General features: G+C 39.4%; 2 protein-coding genes across 7 annotated transcripts in view; one reads left to right on the top strand and one right to left on the bottom strand.

The window, feature by feature from the left end:
- The window catches only part of PCNT (pericentrin), a 112,235-nt gene extending 109,865 nt beyond the window's left edge, over positions 1-2,370 (top strand). For all 3 annotated transcript variants that reach the window (XR_014492080.1, XM_083359160.1, XM_083359159.1), the window contains 2 exons: positions 468-577; positions 2,017-2,370. Coding sequence is in view for 2 of the 3 variants with exons in the window: in XM_083359160.1 (XP_083215286.1) it covers positions 468-577; positions 2,017-2,042 (136 nt within the window). In the remaining variant the exon portion in view is untranslated. The remainder of the gene's footprint in view (positions 1-467; positions 578-2,016) is intronic.
- A 14,934-nt stretch (positions 2,371-17,304) lies between these two features.
- RB1 (RB transcriptional corepressor 1) overlaps positions 17,305-25,032 on the bottom strand; it is a 74,856-nt gene continuing 67,128 nt past the window's right edge. For all 4 annotated transcript variants that reach the window (XM_083350072.1, XM_083350073.1, XM_083350074.1 and 1 more), the window contains 3 exons: positions 22,391-22,533; positions 19,463-19,512; positions 17,305-18,724 (listed from right to left, as the gene is read on the bottom strand). In XM_083350072.1, coding sequence (XP_083206198.1) covers positions 18,651-18,724; positions 19,463-19,512; positions 22,391-22,533 — 267 coding nt within the window. In that variant the 3' untranslated portion in view covers positions 17,305-18,650. The remainder of the gene's footprint in view (positions 18,725-19,462; positions 19,513-22,390; positions 22,534-25,032) is intronic.

Genomic DNA, 25,032 nt, shown 5'->3' with positions numbered 1-25,032 from the left:
GATCTTGCCTTCTATGCCTGCTATCAGCTTCTCCTAATAAAAGTTCCTTTTGGAATGAAATTGTTCTAAGAGTCCTGCTTTCTTGGGATGAGGTTTTGAAGTGGGTCCTTACATATACCATTATTCACAATTCATATACCACAAAGTTTAGTGTGGCCAGTTTGCTGTAGTAGTTAACGTCTCAGCTTAGAAACTAGAAGATCATGAGTTCTGGTGTTACCTTAAGCACAAAGCCAGCTAGGTGTCCTTGGGTCAGTCACACTATCAGCCGTAGAAATGAGAGCAGTCAATGTCAAACCAGTTGTCAAGAGTCATCACAGACTCACAGGCACATACACTTATACATACTGGAAAAGTATAATCTCTGACATTTGTAAATCATTTAACACATTCTTTTGTATTTTTCTGTTTATATATTTTCTAACGTGTAATATATTTTAAGGTAAAGTATAATTTCTGTTGTATAGGTCTACAAGTTTTATTTCACAAACTTCATTAAAAGATCCTGAAGATTCATTAACTGAATACATTGCACACTTGGAGGCCATTCAGGAAAGACTAGGAATTCTTCTGCCAGGTAAATTCATATTGATAAATTCTGAATGAAAGCATTAACTTGTTTTAAATCATACCTGATAATCTTAGAGTTGACATAAAGTCCAATCTTAAACTAGATATAATTTGCTGACTTTGGTGTAAACACTATAGAAGCTTAATTCAATGATTTCCTACTCTCCTTTATCTTTTGGAGAACATGTAAAAGCTCCTCTGTCTGCATGACAACCAAATTCCAGTCTAATTATTTAACCATGTTTGGAAGAAACTAGAACAAATTTTCTTCCATGAAGCAGAAATTGCACGTACTCCCTCCTTAATGACTATTCAGTCAGCAACTGTTCTAAGTTATTGAATGATTGGTCACATGATCATATTTTGGGCACTTGGCAGCCTGCCCACATTCATGACAATGGGATATACTTCAACTCACCCAGCCCACCTATCTTCCCCAATCTCTGCCCTTTGGGCTGTCCCCAGGTGACCTTTGCCATCAAGGCCTTGGGAATGCTGTGTGTGGTCAGCAACTGCTTCACAAAGGGCTAGGCTGGAGACACCTAATCAGCAGCAGGAGGAAGAAGACAGGGAAGCCAAGTGGTAGGAGCAACAGGGCAGTAAGAGCAGGGTGGCTAAAAGCCGGGGGGGGGGGGAGAGATAGGGGATAGGTGAGAGTGAGTGCAGAAGAAGCATGAGGTCTGCCAAAACTATCACTGTTAAGTAGTGCAGTCATATGATATTTGGCCTGATGACTGCATCACTAAGTGATGGAAATTCCAATCCCAACTAAGGTTATTAAATGTATACATTCCTATGTACCTAAGTAATATCACAATATCAGTAATTCACTTTAGTTAAGAGCACAATACAAAGCTTATTCTTTTATGCTACTTTAAGTGAAATTATATACATTTTTGGTCAGATATGGCTACAATTTTCTAGAAGATCAACCTTACATTTAGGAATTAGCGGTAAAAACTTCAAGAACAAAATGCCTTCATGTAGTTTGCTTTCTTGAGGACAAGGAAGTGATACATTTAAAAAAAAAATCAAACTGCTCCTCAACCCCAAATGTTAGCTCTAGGATCTAAATCTACGCAAACCACAGACAGTTTAAGAATTCCTCGCTTGTTAAGGCAAAGTCTGAATCTAAAATTAGTTGGTTGTAGTAGCTAATCAGAATGCAAAAGCAGCATGTACAGCTAAACTGATGGGATTGGGAAGAATTATGTCTCACTCTTATGTGCAAGTTAGACCACAGTTATGTCCTTTTATACACTATTTAAATATCAATACATCAATACATTTTGTATAGTATCAGAAATTGAGTTTTAATTACAAGTTAGATTTTTCTATACTGTTTAATTCAAATCCCTTTTAAAACATCTTATTTTAAAGTTGTAAAATATCTATTTCCAAAAGTTTGTGTAATAACTAATTTAATTTAAATTTGTATTAATTTAGGACAAGCTGCACAAGAAAAGAATTAAATGTAGTGAGAACCCGCTTTGAATCTGAACCAGAGTTCTTTGGTAACTGCCTTATTCACCAGTGAATGGCTTGCACTAGTGTTGTGCCCTGCGGATCTTTCAACATTGATGAGCATTTAAATAAAGGGATCTCTGTGTGATAAATCTTGCATCAGATTTTATTAAAAAAAAATCTTTGTGTTTGAATGTGTTTTTATACTGATATTTCATATAAAATAATGGTCAGTTTTTTATCGAAATTGCTGGGAAGCTTACAACTTCGGCTTTCCTTTTCTATATTATTAATGCTGATTCCCATTTATGCTTTTATTAAAAACGTTCAACTGAATTGCACAGACTCTTATTCAAAATACATTTCTAATACTTACTTAGAATGATTTTACTTCTTTATGATTGTAGTTGCTAATTAATTTACATTTCCCAAAACAGAAAAATTAATTAATATTCTAGAATAGAAGTCCTACTTGTACTACTAATGCCAGTTTCTTTCACTGCAAATGTGATCTTCTATATGACATTAGTCTGGATTACATTAATGACAGCTTTTCAGTATCATGCTATGAATTATGGTTTAATGATCGTAGCCCTCCAATGAATTTGTCAGCCTTTTCTCTGGAGTTTTGTGGAGGAAGTGGATGGTGTGGGTTTGGGTGTGCAGGAGTTTCGTTCCTTAACATTTGGAGATCAGTAAGTCTAAAGATGATTGCAGATCTTCTACAAACTGTTTTGGAGATAATGGAACATGCAATAATCACCCTATAATTTGTTTCAAACTGACTAATCTGAAATGTGGATACTGGTTTGTTTAAACAAATCATAGTTTAAAACAGCCTCGATCCTAGTACATATTATTGTCATGGAATGACATATAAAGAGGAAAGAGATATTTTTAGAGCTCGTGGATATATAAAAGTTTATACATTAAGCATACTTTGGCACAATATTTTGTCAGCTTTCCCATTTTTTCTGGGCACTGATCTCCTAATCAGAATTTGCATAGATTCTCAGTTCTAAAATCTTGGCAGATTTTCCCATCATAGGACTATGACATAAGTGATCCAGTAAAGCATGAAGTAGGTCTGGGATTTCCTCTGTATTGTATGGGGCCAAACTATCACATTTTTCTGATTTTAATAGGCCTGTTCCTACTTTCCAGTTCTATAAGCACAATAACTCACTGGAGAAGAGCCTAATGCTGGGAAAGGTTGAGGGCAAGAGAAAAAGGGGACGACAAAGACTGAGGTGGCTGGATGGAGTCACTGAAGCGGTAGGCGTGAGCTTAAATGGACTCCAGAAGATGGTAGAGGACAGGAAGACCTGGAGGAACGTTGTCCATGTGGTCGCAATGGGTCAGACATGACTTTGCAACTAACAACAACAACAACAAGCATAATTTTAACAATCTTAGCTAGAATTAACATATACGGTAGCCTGATAAATTCCTCTTTGATTTCTCAGAAACACCTTTTGGTGGAGAGAGATTTTGTGTGATGAGAAAGGGCTTGATGTCTATCGTATATACTTGGGTAACTTAACAAGTACAAACAATAGAAACATTAATACAAGTTTGCAATAGTGGTGAATATCTGTAGCTTGGGTATAGAATGAGGGTGAAGGTCAGAACACTGACCTCCCCTAAACTCTGCTGAAGATGTTACCTAGCCTGGTAACAAAACATTTGGAAACCAACCCACAAGCTCGGAGTACGAACCTTCACCCTCATTAATACAAGTTTATAATGCTCTTCACTTAGATCTAACTTTTTAAAATAGCTATGTTTCTAGAAATTCAGTTGTGCTGCCAATACATGTAGATCAAAACCGTAATTATATGCATCTAGCAGAAACAGATTTTGAAGTACACCAAATTTGTAGGATTCAAATAAAACTTCCTAGTGTGTCGTGGCCCAGGACTCAGACTATGAATTTGGTTACCAAGAAGCTATTTGAGCTGAACCTGTAGAATGATCGTATCCAGGAACCACATGAAGTTGTTGAAAAATAGGCACCACTTGAATAGCTGGAGGAGGAAGATGTAAATCTGCACCTGGTCAGTAAGGAGGAAAGCAGAGCAGAGACCTCTATGAAACTCCTTGCCAAGCAAGGGAGTAACGATTAGTGACAGCTGGCTGCAGCCTGATTTAAGAGGCAACTCTGACCCAAGTTCCTTTGCTGGAAACAAGTGATCTCTAACCCAAGTGGCATTCTGCCTATGAAATTCTGACCTCTGGACTGGCTGACAACCCTGACCTATATCCTTTCATACATATGGGTTAAACTAACAAAACTTGTATTTATTGTACCAATAGAAGAAAACTTTAGCTTACTTGGAAATTCATACAAACTTCAATCATGCTGAGAACAGAATTCTCCTAGACCAGAGGTCCCCAACCTATGGGCCGCGGCCCACTCCCGGGCTGTGGCATCTTGGCCACTGGGCTGCATGAGTGGCTGGCCAGTTCACAGATGCATGTATGCACACTCACCGCCTGTCCTTGTGTCTGCTAGCCGAGCCATGAATCTTTTGCCAGCTAGGTGAGCTGTGCACCGGTGCTAGCAGCCCCATTTGCAGAGCGCGAATGCTCTCGGCCCCGTTCAGGTGCACGCAGCCACATTTGTGTGTGTGCATATGCACACATAAAGGTGCCTGTGCCTCCCTTTCCCACCCGGCCGCCAACCCAGAAAGGTTGGCAACCCCTATCCTAGATCACTGATTTAAAATAAATTATAGGTTATATTTTGGATATTTACAATAGGCTATTGTAGCATATGAGGAGAACAATGGGACAAGATTATCTTGGAAAGCTGAAACAATGTTTTGCATTTCCCTCAAGCTTGGTGTAGTAGTGGGTAAGCATCTTGTGGAAGGTTTTAAACCTGAGGTTAAAATGGCAGATTGCCTTTGGTTAGGATGCTTAGCTGCTATATCATGGTTGTCAAACTCACCGCATCACGTGACGTCTCATGATGTATCGCAACTTTTTTTGCATTGCCAGAGCTGGGGTGGGCACGGCTTCCGCATGATGCAACTGGCCCTCAGGCTGGCAGTTTGACACCCCTGTGCTATATGTTAAAGACTTTAGTTGCTGTATGCTAAAGAAAGGCTCTATCAATTTTAAGAAATACACAAGGTAGCTGACCTGAAGCAATTACTCTGTAGGTTTTGCATTAATAATGTGGACTGTTAATTTTAGCTGATATATTAAAAATAGGTTAGTATAAACCAAACTTAGCTTTTCTTAAGGACTGAAGAATGTATATTCTTGAATGTATATTCAATGTATATTCAAGGATACAGTCAATAAAGTCAAGAATACATGCAAAATCTTCTGTTTATTTTAATGTCATGGGTTGATGTGGTTTGGAAAATACAAATACAATACATTCTATTAAAGTCATGTTTTAAGGAGAAGTGTCCTAACATACAATATTATCGCAAAAAAAACTTAGCAGAAATCACTATTTTTACTATTGCATTACTTGCTTCACATGTCTGTTGAGATATCTTGCCAATGCATATATGGGTGGCTATCCAAAATATGCACCCATATCAACTTTTAGTAGATTATAATTTACTAGGAGGGAGCACAGTATATTACAGTGAAAACGTGTTTTTATATTTCTACATTCTGATAAGATGATTTGAGTATCAGTATTTACTAAAAGAAGCAGGTGGTGGGCATAAATGTTCAGTTGCATCCTTAAATTATTAACACTTTTCTTTTTAACCTGATGCTTCTGCAGACACACACATTTCAACTAGTCTGTCTTAGCACAATGATAGCCAATCCTTTCATCTCTATACTTTTTCCACCAGTCGCTCTCCTTTGAAAGGCATTTGAAACATGCACTTTATGGGCGTCTCAGGCTGCAACAAAGGTAAGACTGCTTTGAATACTGTTGGATATGACAAATAGTGAAAGTTGCTGAAAAGGCACACCAATGCAAAATAACAAAAATGTATTTTCATTTCCGCTGTTCCGAGTGAGGAGTTGGACATTTTTGTTAGTACAATCTGTGTTGTCTACAGTGTTTGAAAACCATTAATATTTTTTTCAGCTTTGTATGGGTAATTTTATTTTGAAAAAATTGGGACTATTTAAGTTTATCCATTCATACACAGGTGTTGTGACAGCTTACTCTCACATTTCATGCATTAACAACATTCCTCAAATAATTTATTACACTTCAAAACTCTGGGAGAGCATACACAATTAATATATTGTGCATCTTTGTCAAAGCTATGTTTATGTAAAATGAGAATAAGGTCCTCAGGAGCCTCTTCTATAGCTTATGCTGGTTTTCATGTTTTCCATCTCACAATAAGGCATGTTTACAATAATTATCTGTGTTCTGGATGCTACATTACAAAGCAAACATTTGGAAGCTGTGGGTTACCCACTCCTATTTTGCAATGTGTGGCATCTTTATCAATTAAAGATAAAGAATATAAATATCTTGTGTTTGAAATGATGCCCTTTCAAGCTCATGATCTTTTAACAAAATCTTTTAAAAAAAAGATTTCAGTGCATATTAGGAAAAGAAAACCCACACTCTTCCATTGGGTCAAATTATCTCAAGGTCTACCTTGTTTAAGATGAAGCTGTTCCTTACTTTATCATAGACTAACTCTCCCCCACTCACTAGAGCGGCATCTTACCTAATTACCTAATAAAAGTTGCAAGGGACTTTAGAGGTCATCTAGTCCAACTCCCTGGTCAGGCAGGAAACCCTATACCATTTCAGACAAGTGGCTGTCCAGTCTCTTCTTAAAAAACTCCAGTGTTGGAGCATTCACAGCTTCTGGAGGCAGGTTGTTCCACTGATTTAATTCTTCTAACTGTCGGAAAATTTCTCCTTATAGTTCTAGGTTGCTTCTCTCCTTGATTAGTTTCCATTCGTTGCTTCTTGTCCTACCTTCAGGTGCTTTGGACAATAGCTTGACTCCCTCTTCTTTGTGGCAGCCCCTGAGATATTGGAACACTGCTATCATGTCACCCCTTGTCCTTCTCTTCATTAAACTAGACATACCCAATTCCAGCAACCGTTCCTTATATGTTTTAGCCTCCACCTCCACTCCACTCCACTCATCTTTGTTGCTCTTCTCTGTACTCTTTCTAGAGTCTCAACATCTTTTTTACATTATGGTGACCAAAACGATGCAGTATTCCAAGTGTGGCCTTACCAAGGCAAGTGGTATTAATACTTCATGTGATTTTGATCCCTCTGTTAATGCAGCCTAGCACTGTGTTGGCTTTTTTGGCAGCTGCAGCACCCTACTGGCTCATATTTAACAGATTGTCCTCTAGGACTCCAAGATCCCTCTCACAGTTGCTACTATTGAGCAAGGTACCACATATATAGTATACTATACCTGTGCATTTAGGTTTTTCTTGCCTAAATGTAGAACCTTCCTTTTTTCACCACTGAATTCCATTTTGTTAGATAGCGCCCAATGTTCAAGTCTGTCAAGATCCTTCTGTATCTTAAGCCTATCTTCTGGAGTGTTGGCTATTCCTGCCAGCTTGATGTCTGCAAATTTGATGAGTTCCCCATCTATCCCCTCATCCAAATCATTGATGAAGATGTTGAAGAGCACTGGGCCGAGAACAGAGCCCCGTGCACCCCACTACACACTTCCCTCCATGTAGATGCAGTTCCATTGAGGACCACACGCTGAGTACGGCCAGTCAGCCACCTACAAATCCATCTGGTGGTGATGCTGTCTAACCCACATTTTTCTATCTTATCAAGTAATAGGTTATGGTCTACTTTATCAAATGCCTTACTGAAGTCCAAGTAAATTTTATCCACAGTATTCCTCTGGTCCACTAATTTTATCACCTGGTCAAAAAGTGCAATAAGATTTATCTGGCATGATCTGTTTTTGGCAAACCCATATTGGCTTTTGGTAATGACTTTGTTTGCCTGCAGGTGTTCACTGATTCATTGCTTGATTTATCTTTTCCAAGATCTTCCCAGGTACTGAAGTCAGGCTGATAGGTCTGTAGTTTCCTGGATCCATTTCCCCCCCCCTTTTTTAAGATGGGAACTACTTCAGCACTTTTCCAGTCCTCTGATAGTTCCCCAGTGCTCCAAGATCTTTGAAAGATATCGTTCAGTGGTTCTGAGATTATGTCTGCCAGTTCCTTCAGTACCTTGGGGTGTAGTCCGTCTGATCCTGGTGATTTGAACTCATCTAGGGTGGACAGGTGCTCACTTACCATTTTCTTGCTTATCGTAACTTGTGTTTATAATCTGTTTTTTACGGTACTGTTTTTGATATGTTGGACTCTTTTTTCCCTTTGTATAAATACGGATGCAAAAAACGAGTTTAGTTCTGCTTTTTCCTTGTTGATTGTCACCTTCTTGCCACTCTCTCCCACTAATGGACCAATCATTTCCTTACCTTTTTGTTGTTTTTTATGTGTTGAAAGCTTTTTTTTTATTTTTGACTCGTTGCAAGCCTTAGTTCATTTTGAGCCTTAGCTTTCCTCACTTCATCTTTGCAGGCTCAGGCTATTTGCTGATATTCTGCCTTAGCTATGTGCCCCTCTTTCCATTTTTTATACTTGTCCCTTTTGTCTTTCAATTTATCAGAGTTTTTTATGCAGCCATGCGGTTTCTTTTGAGAGCTGTTATTTTTGTTCGTCATTGGTATTGTGGTATCTTATTTATAAGCATTAAATAAGCTTTTCATGGTTTGCCGATTGGTAAATGGTATACTGTATGTCTAAATATTTTAAACTTTTTAAGCTATGTTAAACTTTTGTACCACCTTAGGAGTCTATTGATTGAAACAGTATAGAAATGTTTTAAATAAGAAATGTCCTACAAACTAAGAATTCTGAAATAAAAACCTTAATTTAAATTGTCATAGTGCCTATGATGAAAAATTCAAAGTGAATATCCACTAAACATTAACTGAATAAAGTTAATTTTTACTACTTGTCTCTTAAATAACCAGTTTTTAATTAAAGGAAATATAAGGTCAAACCTCCCTTCCTTGATTTGTTATTTCATTTCTTTCTGCTTATAAGTAGGTAGCCTATTCCCTTATCAAAAATAGAGAAAAAGTAGTTACACTAATAATCCACTGTGCATTTTAAAAGATGTATCCCAAACCTATCAAGTTACCAATATTTGCATTAAAATGTAGAGATGTAGATGAAACCAAATTTGCTTTATCATAAGTGCAGAACAAACAGACCTATTTGGAATATTCTATCAGATGATATTTTGATTGTTAGTGCCATTGGGAGCAATGGAACTCAAAACAACTGCTCCTTTAGACAATCAAATATTTTAGTGGTGTATTCACTTTTAAATAATAGATTGTTATTTAAATCTGCCATGTTATGTGCTGAAGAGCCTTAACAGGCATACAGCCAATAGCCTAACTAAACTGTAAGTCAAAATCTGTGGAAACTGCTGAGGACTTGACAGCCTGATAATTTATTAAGTATAGAGGAGACATGTCAATGAAATAACAACTTTATCTCATGATAATACAGGTAGTCCTTAACTAACAACAGGTCATTTAGTGACCATTCAAAGTTGCAACAGCATTGAAAAAAGTAATATATGACCATTTTTCACACTTATGACTGTTGTAGCATCCCCATGGTCACATTGATCAAAATTCAGCTGCTTGGCAACTGGTTCTTATTCATGATGGTTGCAGTGTCTTGGGGTCATGTGATCCCCTTTTGTGACCCTTTGATAAGCAAAGTCAATGGGAAGCTGGATTCACTTAACAACCGCATTTCTAACTTTACAACTGCAGTGATTCACTTAACAAATGTGGCAAAAAGTCATAAAACGGGGCAAAACTCACTTAACAAATTTCTCACTTAAATGTTAAGCTCAATTGTGGTCGTAAGTCGAGGACTACCTGTAATTAAAATGTAATTATGCATTATGCAACTTTTTCTAAAATATATATTTTATTTGTATTACCCAACAGGAATCATCAAAAACAGAATAAAATGAGGCAGAAAATGTATTTCCATTACTTAGTCTGGCTTTGGTTTGCTTCTTCACACAGTGATTCTAGAATCTACCAAGCCTGCAAGAAAGTCTGTTTTTGCAAAGAGGGGACAATGTTTGTGAACTGTTCGGGAGTCCACGCTCTGGTGTCAAATCTAACATTTCCCCCTGATGCAGAACACTTGGACCTTTCTCACAACAACTTGTATTCTATTCCTTGGAAATCTCTAAGTTTCTTGTGGAAGTTGCAGGTTCTCCTTTTGAGCAGCAACTCCATCCACAAAGTTGGAGAAAGAACATTCATTTCATTGGGCAGACTTCACAAGCTTGATATTGGTAGAAATGATATCTCGTTTCTTGGCAACAATTTTTCAGTGGGTCTTATTTCTCTCTATGAACTTATTTTGGCCTACAATAAACTACAGGAGCTACAGTACAAAAGTTTTCAGTACTTTGAAAACCTTCAGAAGCTGAATTTGCAAAATAATAACATTTCCTCCATAGAAATGGGGACTTTCCGCAGTCTTACTCGCTTGAGGCAACTTTATCTTCAGAACAATTGCCTTCATGCCCTACATAATAGATTATTTTCTATGCTGCAACACTTAGAGATCCTGAACTTGGAGAGTAATAGGATAAAAACTATTTCTCCTGGAGCCTTTATTCCATTAAGCCACCTTACAATACTTAACTTGATCCACAATAAAATTGACCATATTAAATTCAAAACATTATTATCTTTGCAAACCTCTGGAACTCATATTTTACTCTCAGGCAATCCCTGGTTCTGTGACTGTGATCTTCAAAGAGTTTTTGCAAAGCTACACAGTGTCAGGAGACTGATCTTGGATGATTACCATAACATGACATGCATGGAGCCCCATCTCTTGAGAAACCTGCCTCTGTCAGCTGTAGATACGGAACTTTGCATTGCTGAGACAGTGACTGTTCTTGTCATAACTTTTACCGTATTTGTAACTGTTGTAGCTGCCATTGTAATGGCTGAAAGGAACAGGAAGAAAAGGGCTGAGAAACGCTGGAGTGAGGATAGTGACGTTTCTTACAATGCTCAAAACTGATTAAATATTTGGTAGTAGGAAACTCTGTGCTTGAAAATGGTACTTAATTTAGCAATATATATTAGAACTATTTTCAGAACCATATACATGTGCCTGTCTCCCTCTTAAGTATTTCCTGTTCATCAGGGGTGAAATGTACTAAGTCAATCTATCATCAGCTGAGGCTGAAAAAAGTGCTTTCAACATAGTTTGGACTTTAAATGTGTTCTTAGGAGTTCTGACAATTCTCATCCACATTGCAATCTTCATAACAGTGAAGCTGACCTCTTCAGATGTAAGTACAGCAACCACACTGGCAGCCACAAGGATGACTACTGTTACTAATGCTGTGACTAATATGGAGCTACTAAGAAGATGGAATAGACAGGTGCATTTCTTCAAGAACCTAAATCCATTTTGTGATCAAATTAAACATGAAAGAACAGAATCCATTTATGTAATAACATAAGAGAGAGAAATGTAACGATTGCAGCATTATTAGCCAGCTTTTGTCCATTCCAAATAAAGTAAATGTTTCTCTCTACGTCACATTAGTTTCTGGAACAGAATCTCTAAGGCATTCAAAGAGGTTACCAATTTAAATAGTAATATTCAAACAACTTTTGAGATTTATATCTGTATGCATGAGCAATTCAATATTCTTAGGTGATAAATTATCTATCTATCGAAAAGATTTATCTAGTGTCTCAAAGTACAACATTGAGAAAATGATTTTGTAGGTCAAGGAACTAATATTTTATACTCATTTCAAGGCTTTGGGGTGGTTCTGGCTGATGGCGAGGGATAGATGGTAGGCAGGGGTGTGATAGATTTAGTAAAGAAACTGATTTTTTTCCTTCAGCATATAATCATTATTAGACAGATTACAACAAATAGAAAAATACGGAAAAAGGGAAAGTGGGGAGGGTAATAACCTGGTTAATATTTGGATAGGAAGCTTGTTTGGCTACCAGATCTGTTTTGTAAAAATCCGAAAAAGAATTGTCAGTGTCAGAACCCATATCTATCCTGTTTTCCTATTTCTCCTTCCTTTTGCTTCCCTGACCCAATTCCCATTCTCTTCTCCCTCTGGGTTCTGCCATACTCCTGGAGGGGAGGGGGGAATGATTGCGGGTTTATTGCCATGGCTTCCTCTATCGTTGCAATGTAACACTTTGCTTTCCTACATTATTTCTCTCTGAACTATCTTCTCCCTTACTGTCAGCTAGCAAAGGGGGGAGGAAGAAAGGAATGTAACCTCCACCAACTGGCTTATCTCTGCGCTCTCAAGAGAAGGTGCAAAGAGCCGCCTAAACATTGTTGTTACAACCAGAGCCGGCCTGATGTTATCTCCCCTTTCCCACAATGGACTTGACACCTGGGGATTGGCTGATTTGAAATGACCGGATGAACTATGTGGTGGGGTGTGCTTGGGGACACTTTAACCTATCGATCTGCGCAGGAAAACCTCAGATCCTGTATGCCTGCTATCAGCTTCTCCTAATAAAAGTTCCTTTTGGAAGAGTTTGTTTCCATGAGTTTTGCTTTCCTGGGATGAGGTACTGAAGTGGGTCCTGACAGTCAGTACAGAAAACTCCTGTGTTCTAGGGGTCATCCTAGAGACATTTGAGGGCCAGATGTGGTAGCTCTAAGACAAAGATTTTCAAACTCTGGATCATGATTCCAGGGGGTGGGACACATATTTAAAAAACAAATTGTTTGCTTATTATGTTTGTACAAAGTGATAACTTTGCTCCTGCTTTAGACCATAGCAGCCTTGTGCAAGCAACACAGGGAGTGAAGTTCAAAAGTGCCAAACAGCAATCAGTCAAACTCAGCTGGTAAGTTCTGATTGCAGTGTTTAGAAGTATTTATGTATCATTTTTTCAAAAAAATTAATTGCTGCCTAGAAACCAAGAGACACACAGTTCCAATCCTGCCAGGCATGAAAGTCAGCTGGGTGACCTTGGGCCAGTCACTCACTCTCAGGCCAACCCATGTCACAAGGTTGTTGTAAGTATAATAGGAGCAGAAAGGATGTATGTTTGCCACCTAGAGTTATTTATAAAAATAATGAAGTCAGGATAAAAATAAAAAATGACCAGCAAAGTATACGTAGGAGTGAAATATAATTTTGTTTAAATTCTAGTTTTTAAAAATGGAGAAAAAATTAAAGATGGTTGTTAAAACAGCTTAAGTCTGGAACCATGATGACAGTTTTAGTAAATGGTGCCTTTCTTGTAGAATTCTAACTTCAACAAAACAGTTTTATTCATGTAGAAGATTATACAAATTCATTTATCGTTTTAGGGAGCTACAATGCTATAAATTTTGAAGGCCCTGTCCTAAACAGTATGCTAGACCGGGACATCAAAACAAGAAATCCTGGAAGAGGTTCTTTCCAGCCCAGACATGCCTAACCCTCTTGCAACAGTAACCCTCTGAAGTTACATTACAGCATTTGGCTATGGAGGAAAGCACCTGTCACCGCTAGTAAAGGGGGAGGAAATAATTTGGCTCAAAGAAGCCAGAGCAATCCAATTCCTGACTATGCATACAACACCACATCTTTCTTTTTTAAAAATAATATTTTAATAGTTTTCTAATTTTACATTTAGGTATTTAAAAAGCAACGTGGTGGCTGGGTTAATCAATAGTTCAATAACATACAAAAATCTTTAGTACAAATCTCAAGTTACAACATCAAACATTTCCTCTCTTTTTCTCTTAATATCTACTATCTTTTATTTAAGCTAATACAGTTCTTACTATATCAACTAAATAAAAACATCATTATTACATTGATCAATACATTTTAGCTTATATATATCTTAATTATTTTTACATTCAATCTTTATAGGCAATCAATGTCCTGTTATTGGTTTTTTTTCCCAATTTTTAGTTTCCCATCAATATTCAAATTTAACATTTGATATTTATAATTTCCAGGCTTTAGGTAATTAAAGTTTCCCTTATCTCAATTCATAACAGAATCTAATATTCAAAATATACATCTTATCTATTTAAGTAGTCTTGTTCTATTTTCTAAGTTATCTATTTCCCACCATATTAAATCATCTAATTAATAATACAGTATCCCCTTCAATAAATTAAAACCATTATATATATTGTCTGGGAATCAATAAATCAAACATATTCATATTTTTTTCTTTTGGGTCTAATTTTTAAATATTAAACAAATAGAATCCTTATTTTCAACTAATTTCCAAATATTTTAAATTTAATGACCAAAATTTCCCTTATCTCCACTTCTCCCTTTAACCCTCTAATTAATATGAAATCCCCTCTAATAAATCAAAACCCCAATTTTCTTCAGCATTATTCTGGCTTTCTTCCTTTGCCAACTAACCTTTCATGTCAATGCTTTTAAATCATCAAATAGATCTCCCTCTATTATTATCTATATTATTTGAAATAAGAGACCATTTTAGTTGCCATTTGTGTTCATTAGATCGTCTCCCTATTATTCCAATTCCCCATGATTCTCCTATGTTTATCTTCCATTCAATCTGTTCTTCTTTCTCCTCAAATTTCTATGTTGCATCTTATTTTGTCACAAGCTGAAAGAATGGTTTCATGTATTGCTTTCAACATGGAAAGGATCTTTTCCTGGTCTTCATCTATATTCTATTAATAGTGCGTTGAGGACTTTAAAATCAGACATTGAAAATAATTTTATAACTAGGTATGGGACCTCTATTTCACGTTATTATAGGTGGTCTTTATAGTAGAAGTCATTTGTCAAGTAAGATTTTATAGTGCAAGGTATTTCACCTCATGTAATAACCAGTGTTCAACGCCACCTCTTTTGTTCATAAAGCAGAGGAGCCGAATTACTAAGCCGACATTTCTCAAAAGAGGGTAAATTAAAGGCACAAGAGGGCTTCCTTTCCCTGATGGGCTTGGTCCTATTCAGAAAGGAACCGTGGGCCCCATGGAGACTGGCCGAGGGGGAAGGGGGTCTCCGTTCCATCCCTGCCTCCGTGCACGGGGCTCCCTGGGCCGGCAGAGGCTCTCCCAACCATACCTGAGCAGCACTTTCGGCAGCAGCGGCATCTCAGTGGGCAGGAAGAGCCATGGCAGCACTTCCTGCGGGCCCATAGTCCCCAATTACCCTTGGGTTTGAGAGTGGATAGGCTTTGGCTACATATTCATCCTGCTCTAGCCCTGACCAAGCACTTTATTATTACCTCACTCAACCCCCTTCAGAGGGGAGATTTTTGCCTGTATTTTGATCCAAAGCTACCATTTTATGCAAGCCAGCTAATCAAGACCATCACTGGGTGGCAGTGGGAGCCACAGAAAGTTCCCCTTGCAGTACTGCCATTTCACTCGAGGAGCGAAAAGACCGAAGCCACCCCAATTCTCACTGCTCCCAGATAGCTACGCGCCTGTTGTGATTCCGTGCCAGCCTGTGATCCTGGCAGCTGAGTATAGGGAATCAGAGGAGGAGGGGCCTGGAAAGCCATCAGAGTTGGAGAAAGGCTGAGTTAGCAGACTTACAAAGTGAGGAAGAACCTGGCCCCTCCAGTCATGGTCAAGCTGAAAACCAGCTGGGCTTGGAGGCGGAGTCAGACTCAGAGGAAGCACAGCTGGAAGACCTCAGAGACGCTCGGAAATGTAGACAGTTCACACGAGTAAATCAAAGGGAACCAATAGGGCGACTCCAGGGCAGAAAGAGAAAGCAGTGAGAAGCCACACCTTGGGGGCTGAGTAACAAAAAAGGAAGTGTGGGCAGGGCTGGTTGCTGGAGGCAACCGTTTGCAAAGAACTTCTGTGTCAAGAGATGATGGTCTGTTTATGTTACCAGTGAGTTATTTCCTGTTGGCCCGTGCTCTGTTTTGTTTGTGGACAAGGTCTGCAACTTCAGTAAACAGGGTTTTTTTATCAAGTCTACTGCTGAATTAGAGGTTGCCTTGTGAAGTAACAAGGACGTAGTAGACTGGGACAGAACAGCGCCAGTTTCTTTCATCAAAACAAATGCGAAAGCCTGCCCGCGGCCACTCCCAAGTCCCACCTGCCACTCCAGGCCTTGCGAATCAGAAGCTGTGGCTCTCGCTCCCCTCTGGCCTCCATCCGCCCAAGGCCCAAGCTCGGCGCACCGACCGGCTAGAGAGCGCTGGACAGCAGCTGCCTTGGGATGAGCGGTAGGTGGGAATGGGTGCTCCCGCTGTCCGCAAGGGAAGAAGTGGTGTGGAGGTTCCACGTCCAGTCCAGCCCAGCCCCAGGAAGCACGGCACAGAAAGCGAAGCATCAGCCGCATGTGCGTCCCTGTGTGCAAGTGTGCCCCCACCCTGCCAGGCAAGTGGAGCCACAGCATCTGCAGCAGAAGAGCGCAGGTGGGCAGCAGAAGGCATGAGGAGCCCCGATCCCAGCACAGCCCTCCCCACTCTCCTCCTCCACCCCTCAGAAGAACTGCGGGGATCAGGAACCTCCCCCTATGCCCCCCACCCCCCTTCCAGGGAAGAAAACCATCGCGAGACACTCTTCTGTTTTAACTTTTTTTCCTTGTTGCTTTTTGGAATTTTCATCCTGCTTTTATGAGATGGCAGCATTTGGGAGGGGGTGTAGCTGCCCCTTTCCCCCAAGCCATCAGCTGAGCAAGATGCCCTCCTGCCCACTGCCCCACCCGCCAAAGACCCTCCTGGAACTCCCCCAACCCTGCCCAGTCCCCATCCCTCCCCAGAAGCAACATCGAGCTGGCCAAGCCCATCCTGGCCACGCCCACCCAGTCTGCCATGACCAATGTAGCCATGCGCACCCAGTGGGCCACGCCCACCTGGCACCCGGCGATACATAAGTGGGTTTTGGGTTGCAGTTTGGGCACTCAGTCTCTAAAAGGTTTGCCACCACTGGGCTAAAGCTTCTAAGAATTTAAGTTCTCAAACAGGAGCATGTGAAGGTCAAGAGGCATGCCTGAGGCAAGAAATAAAAGTCTTGCTCTTGTATTTCTAAACAATGTAATTGTGGAGTAGCTAAACCTACATCCTTGTCCCTAATCTGGATAGAACAATTCACATTGTGTAAGGGATAAAGTAATAGTGGCTCACTCTTTGGCCACAAGCCAAACTTTCAATGAAATAACCTGATTAAAAAAATTCTATTGAAACTATAAGAATGGAGATGATTCTACACATTCCTGTTCTTTTATTATCTTTCTGAAATTTTAAATGAAAATATGAATATGTGTTTCTTTATGATATTTTATTGCAAATAAATTCTGATATGGAGCAAAATAATCGTTTGTGGGAAAATTTGTTTACACTAACAGAATCACAAAACAATGAGCAACCTAGATACTGATCTAAAATCTGAAATACAGAAGGTTTTGAATCTGAGTTTAAATAGTATATTTAATAAGGTAACACATTTAAACATTAAGGTGCTTATTTTCTTATACTTTCTTATACTTACTGGGAAAGCATACATTCATACGATGTGGAGAATGTGGATTGTATTCTGTCAGCCAATTTTCCAATTTTAAGTTCACTGTATGAAATATGTCTGAAAGTTTAATTGCTATTTCATGTTTACTGAATTATAGCTAGCAAGCCAATAAGCTAAATTATATCAAACTCAACTTCAGGATAAAATATATTAAATATAATTTTCATTGTATAATATTAATGATTCTCATTCTTATTTTTAAAATTATTTTATTAATCTTTAATGTTTATTAGAATACAGAATATTTCTATGCTCAATTTGTCAAAATACATAGTTATGATAGTTTAGGTTAGCCAACTCTTAATAGTTACTGTTAATAAAATTTCAGAACTTTATTTTCATAGTCTATATTGAGTTTGCAATCTGGCTACTGATTATTACAAAACTAACAGACTAAAGAATGACAGCTACAGAATTGCACTTCTCTGATCAGGAGACAAATTAGAGTGTGCACAGTGTAGGTGTTTTGTTGCACAGTCATTGTGGTTGCTGAAATAAAATAATAAAATTCAACCAGGTTGCCAAATTTTCTAATTTGTGTATGAGTTTTAAAATGGAAAAAAGACAAAATTGTTAGAAAGGTATATGATTTAATAGAGATATCTAATGTTTTGGATCTAGACACCATACTTAAGTGGTGTCCAGGAAAGTGGGGGGCATCCCGAACTAGTGACTATACCTCACAGTCCAATTGTATAAATTATTGTAGAACTCTGTCCTGCAGGCAGTTCTCTGATATAGTATTGGGTGTTTCTTGGAGGGGGACCTCAAATATATAAATAGTGCATCAAATCTAACATTAAAATGACAATTCTTAACAAAATACATAGTGCATTCTGAACATTGAATATCTAAAAGTAGTTCAATAAAAACTGAAAAGGTAATATAATTCAGTAAGAATGCACTAGGAAATCAATTTTACTTAAAACTAATACATATAAATTAACACTTAAATGGATAATACATATGCTATATTATAGCATAAAACACCAAAAAACATGAAATTCAACTAAATTAAATTAGCTATGCAATATATGCAAAACAATCTGGTAGAAATCAAAGCTACAGTGCAGATCCTGGATCTCAACAGCAGTTCACTTCTGTACAGTGTCTGAAACGTCAGCACCATCATTCATTTTCTGGTTTTGTATTCTAGTCCGAGTAGATGCTATAGAAACAAAAACAGTACTGCCTTTTTAACAAGTTAGTCTAAATTGTGATAAAGAAAATGTTTGCTAAAATAAAACCAAAGACATGTAAGCAGCTACTCTCGGATCTGTGAATTAAAAACAGAATCCTCATGAAATGCAGGCCCCTAGATTTAAATTAGATCTTGGGGGACTTTGATAATTGTTCTTTCAGCAGATTACAATAATGTAAAATTAAAGAAAAGGCAAAATAGCTTTTTAAACTATTTCAAACATATGAAATCTCATAAAAATTACTGGCTGATCTTTGATTTAAATGTAGCAGTTAGGAATTCATAAAATTGTTCATGCATGAACTGAAAAGTGGCCAAGATACGGAGTAAAATGGGGTTCTCTTTTGGACACAGACCAAAATGAAGATGATTGGGGTTGGGAGAACAGTATGGTTGAGGGATTTCCTGGGGAAGAGGAAAAGTAAAGGTGCTGGGAAGCTTAAAGGGCAGACCAGATGCTAAAGGTCAATTAAAATCCAAATAGTACTTAGCTGCACGGAGACTCCTCTTACACGAGGCATTTAAATAGTGATTAGCTGATCTCGTTGGATTATATAGCATGTTGTTTTATGTGCTTGGGAACCACTACCCCCATAGCCCAGTAAACGCATGGCACTAGTGAGAAACTTGCCCATTGTTGTAGACGACCACCTCAACTGTCCCCAACAGTAATTTATAATTATTCTCATGCTGTACAAAACTTACTCATTTCTGCGAGCTTTTGTTGGAATTTTGACTCTCCAGAAAGATGTTCCCTGTAGATAAAGGGAGGGGAGATAAATTCTACATTTTATACAGTTCAAAGTGTGTTGCACATAACTTGTGACTCCAGACCAGAGGCAGGCAATTAATTTTATCAAAGGGCTACATGAGTTTGTGGAATTGTTGTGGAAGGCTGTTGCCCCATCCCCAGCACCACCATCCCCGCCCCACCAGCACTGTGGACCACACTGGGACCATCTGCAGACCGGATGTGCCTGTGGGCCATAAAATGCCCAGGTCTACTCTAGACAGCTCTAGTCAGCAAATGACAATTCACATTGGAATACCTACAGTAACCAAATGGAATAATCCTCCTTCAAATGCATATCTGCTATATGCAGAAAATTTGAATAAACAAAGGTTATCTAGTTCTGCTTGGGGAACATGCCTTCACTATGTATATGTCCTTTGAAAAGCAAGACTGTACTTTCATTTTTATATAATCCTGACTGCAAAACTTAAAATTCAAATTTCATTTTTGTTCAAAAATAAACTACACAGAATTTCCAATTTCATCACAAGAGCGCTATTTTAGATATTCTCTGCCAACATTAACTGATGTAACTAAAGTAGATCTAACACGATGTCTAACTAACTTGCTATTACTATTATTACTAAGTTGCTTAAGAGCAACATTTTTGAAGTCAGGAACCAGCAAACAAAAAGTGGTATATATAAATGCCGAAAACAATTCAAGAACTAGTCTGTTGAGCTGGAAAGATCCCTGTTTTGAGGCAGAACCGCTGGGGAGGGGAGGGGGAAACTGTTAAGAGAGAGATCAGTTTAACAGTCTTCAAATTCCATTTTTAGCTTCTTTCTGCATACTGTTTTTACTAAAAATAAAATTTGAAGAAATCACAAGGAAACAATTTACAGACCAGCTAGAAAAAAAGGGGTTGCCCACTGAATTGGGCAGCATATCATCTATAGCAGGCATGTCCAAGCCACGGGCCGCATGCAGTCCTGGACAGCTAGTAATATGGCCCAAAATTTTATAAAAATATTTTAAAATAAATTTGTTATTTATATACATACAAAAGAAAACCAAGGTAGTACCAATAGTAATATGCCCCTTGATGCAATCCCAAGACAACTGGAACACCACCTGAACACCATCAGTATTGACAAACTCACCATCAATCAATTGCAAAAGGCAGCTTTACTCAAACAGCTGAGGATACCTCTAACACCATGAAACATCAACATCTTCCTATCCCAGGCTGCTGAGAAGGACTCGATAGTAGCTAAAAATACCAAATCCAGGCTGAACATTTGGCTGACTGTGCGATGAACCATTTTATATGGGGCCTAGGAGAATTCCCCTTTACTCAATGCAGCCCAGGAAAACCAAATGTTGGACATAGCTGGTCTATTGCAATATTATGCTAGTGGTATAAATTACATTATTTATACCCATCTGGTATCAATATACAAATAGAACAAATGATGCAAATAACACAGGGAAATTTGTCCACTTCATGCAAGCGGACTCAACTGAGGTTTTTCTGTATAAATATGTGCCAAAAGACAGACTTCAGGTAGGCCAAGACAAATATCTATCTATCTATCTATCTATCTATCTATCTATCTATCTATCTATCTATCTATCTATCTAATCTATTTATTATTGGGACTTATATGCCGCCCTATCTCCCGAAGGACTCAGGGCGGCTAACAACAATAACATACAATAAATACAGAAGTTAAGATAAAATTAAAATTAAAGGCCCCTGTACAAATTAAAATTAAAATTAAAATAAATTAAAAATTAGAGTTAAAAAATTAAAAACATAATTAAAATCCCTGTCAGTCCAGGTCAGCCTGGTGGAAAAGGAGTGTTTTGAAGCCGCGACGAAAGGACTGGAGATCTGGGGCCATCTGAAGCTCAGGGGGGAGCTGGTTCCACAGGGCTGGCGCTCCCACAGAGAAGGCCCTCCTCCTGGGGGTTGCCAGCCGACATTGTCTGGCCGACGGCACCCTGAGGAGGCCTTCTCTGTGTGAGCGTACTGGGCGATGGGAATTCGTTCCCGGCAGCAGATGGTCCTGCAAGTATCCCGGGCCTAAGCCATGTAGGGCTTTAAAGGTAAGTACCAGCACCTTAAATCTCACCCAGAGGTCAACCGGTAACCAATGCAGCTCACGCAGAAGGGGTGTAATATGGGAGTATCAGGGTGCTCCCATCACTACCCGTGCAGCCGCACTCTGCACCAGCTGAAGCCTCCGGGTGGTCTTCAAGGGCAGCCCCATGTAGAGAGCATTGCAGTAATCTATACGGGAGGTAACGAGTGCGTGGGTGACTGTACGTAGGGCATCTCGGTCCAGAAAGGGGCGCAACTGGCGTACCAGGCGAATCTGGGCAAATGCCCCCCTAGCCACGACTCCAATATGATCTTCAAAAATAGCATTAACTAATAAAATAACCCATTTATAAAATCAATAGATTCCCCCATTTACATATCCCAACCATTCTCTTAAACACAAATCATTGCAATATAATGAAATGCATACAGGTGCATTGCCTTTTGTCCTTCCATCATAAATAGGGGGGAAAAAGAGTGAAAGGAGGGTGAAGGGATAAAAGGAAGAGATTTGTGCCTAGAAACTGAACGAAGGAGAAGGAATCAATTCTAAATCAAAAACTAAAGTTGATTATATTTAGTTCACATGTAAATTTAATGAAATTTTAATTAAATTAAAATGTCTTTTTTTACCCCAATCTCATTAAAAATTACAATTAAGCATTTCTGCCATAAACTGGATAGCAGAGATGGGTTTCCACATTCTAAGCCAAAATTCTATGTGAATGAATCAGGATACTGAGATGGGGCCACTAATACAGACTTGCATTATTTTATTCAGAAATCAGCTCACCTTCCATCAGCTTCATCCTGACCTTCTATATCAAAACGCAATCTCTTCAAAGGCTTAGGAGTGGTGCTTAGTTCAGCGCTCCGTTTGAGATGACGATCACTGTTACATACCATCTTGTTTATCTTTTGAAACTTTTCAGAACTCTAGAAATCCAGGAAGATAAATTAAAAAGATAATTTGTTTTTACATATGGTTGGATAAGTATTAAGTGGAATTCCTTTAAGAGAAAATATGGTCCCTTTAAAACAAACGGACAGCATATTCCATGCCTCTACGCGTGCTGTTGTTCAGAATGTCAAACAACTGAGAGTCAAAGCTTTGTAATTTGTTTGGGTGTCCCTGGCAGAAAGAAGGAATTAATTTCAATTAATCAGTGGAACAACTTGCCTCCAGAAGTTGTGGGTGCTCCAATACTCAAGGTTTTTAAGAGATCGGACAACCATTCATCTGAAATGGTATAGGGTTTCCTGCTTCAGCAGGAAGTTGAAGACCTCCAAGGTCCCTTCCACTTCTGTTAGTCTGTTAAAGAAGGAGAAGCCATCTTCCTCCTGGCCCAAACAGATCTTGCTCTGCTCTGGTGTGTTAGCACTACACTAGTGGCCAAAATTGTGGAAACCTTCTGGGAAAAGTATAGAGTAGAAATGCCACCTTTGGTCAAGCTTCCACCAATTTTTCTTCTAATTTCTTTATAACTGTAGCTTTGTTCACTTAATAATACTATTTTATATCACTTTCTGGGCGACCAGTCAACTCTTTGCACCATTACTTTAATTTTATTATGTTTTAGAAGCTCACTAAATGAAAGAACACAAAAAACCCCAAACAACTTGATAGCGATCACATAACACACTGACAAATGTCCTCCTCTCCGCTTCAATTCATGACATCAGTAAGTGAATGCTACTGTGATCTGATTGGCTCATTGCCAAAACAAGATGACACCTGATTGGCTCTCTAACCACTCATGCTCATTGGCTACAATCAGATGAAGGAAAGCTACCTGATATCAACCTAAGCAAGTTGTGCTTCATTTTTCTGGCTATTTGGCTATAACGTTTCATAGAATACAGATAATTGAACAAACTTTGTTGCATTACATTCCTGGTTAAATTATCTTTCCATTGGTATATAACTTTATGGTACTACTCCAAAAAAAGTGGGGCATCTCCAACCAAGTTGCCTCTCCTTCCTTCCTTCCCTCCCTTCCACCCTCCCTCTGTTCCTCCGTTCCTTCCTCCTACCCTCCATTCCTCCCTCCCTTTTTACCCTCCCTCCCTCTGTTTGTTCCTTAACCTTCTCATCTCTTTCCTTCCTCTAGGCTCAGGAAGGGGTGATGGGAGGGGGAGAGACTGCCAGAGATTGCTGTCCCACATGGGCAGGCGGGAGCTGTCCCGGTGAAAGAAAAGTCTCATGGTTGCGAGGCTGGAGGTGCTGGTGGGAGGGGTGCAGTGCTGATCTACAACCTGGTTGCGTCCATCAAAGCCAGAATACGCTCCACAGGCAGCCCCGCCCCGCCTCCTGGGGGCATGCACGTGCAAGCGAAGTCTGGCGCCCCTGATGGCTGTCTTGCCCCGCAGGCTGACTTCACTCAGGAGGCTGGCACTGGCCCTCTCCCGTGAGCACACCTGGGGGGGCAGGGCAGAGGCGGCGGGGCAGCTCCTTGCTGATTCCAGGGCTGTTCTGTGGAACCTTCATTCCTTTCTTCCTTCCTTTTCTCCTTCTCATCTCTTTACTTCCTCCGCACTCAGGAAGGGGTGATGAGAGGGGGAAGAGATTGCCAGCGCTGCCATGCTCCATCAAAGCCAGAACGTGCTCAGCCTTAACCCTGGAACCAGCAAGGGGCTGCCCTGCCGCCTCTGCCCCGCCCCTGGGTGTGCACAAAGGAGACAGCCAGCGTCGGTGTCCTGGGTGAAGTCAGCAGGGCTGAGCGCATTCTGGCTTTTATGGAGACAACCAGGTTGTAGATCAGTGCCCAGTTGGCCTGGGTTGGGCCAAGGTGCAGCAGGCCAGTCCTTCGCTGTTTCCAGAGCAGGACCCCAGCCCAGATGGAACCACATATTGGGCCGGACCTGGCCTGCGGGCCTTGTGTTTGACATATCTGAAATAGCACAACTAACACAAGCCATAAAAGGATGAACATTGCCATACATCAAAAACATCTCAGAAACTATCAACACACTATTACAACTATGTGGAATCAGTATAGCACACAACTAAAGCCCTCTAAAACATCCTAAGTAATCGTGCAGCTTGGTTCTGAATAGGCCATGGTCTGGTAGTGGCCTGGGGACCCCTGACATAGAGTGTAAAGATTGCAACAGCCACTATGTAGGACAGACAGGAAGAGCCTAGCAGAACAGAACTATGAACACTAACTAGCACTCAGAAATCATGATGGAAACTCTTAAATTTCACAACATATGAACAGACTTAACCATGGTTTCAATGGTAAACTGTGACCATCCTAGACCAAGCCAAGTGCAAAAAACACTAGACAATTCCTGAAAACCTGGCACTCTGACAAACTGGCCATCGATAGACACACAGACATAAACAACATATACGTATCCTGCAAAAAAGACATCAACAAGCCAAAAAGGGAATGAAAACAACCAAAGCACCCCCAACAGCAATCAACACCA

This window comes from Vipera ursinii (genome assembly GCF_947247035.1).
Source record: "Vipera ursinii genome assembly, chromosome: 1".
In the NCBI taxonomy this organism is placed as follows: Eukaryota; Metazoa; Chordata; class Lepidosauria; order Squamata; family Viperidae; genus Vipera; species Vipera ursinii.
This window is presented reverse-complemented; position numbering and strand designations above follow the sequence as displayed.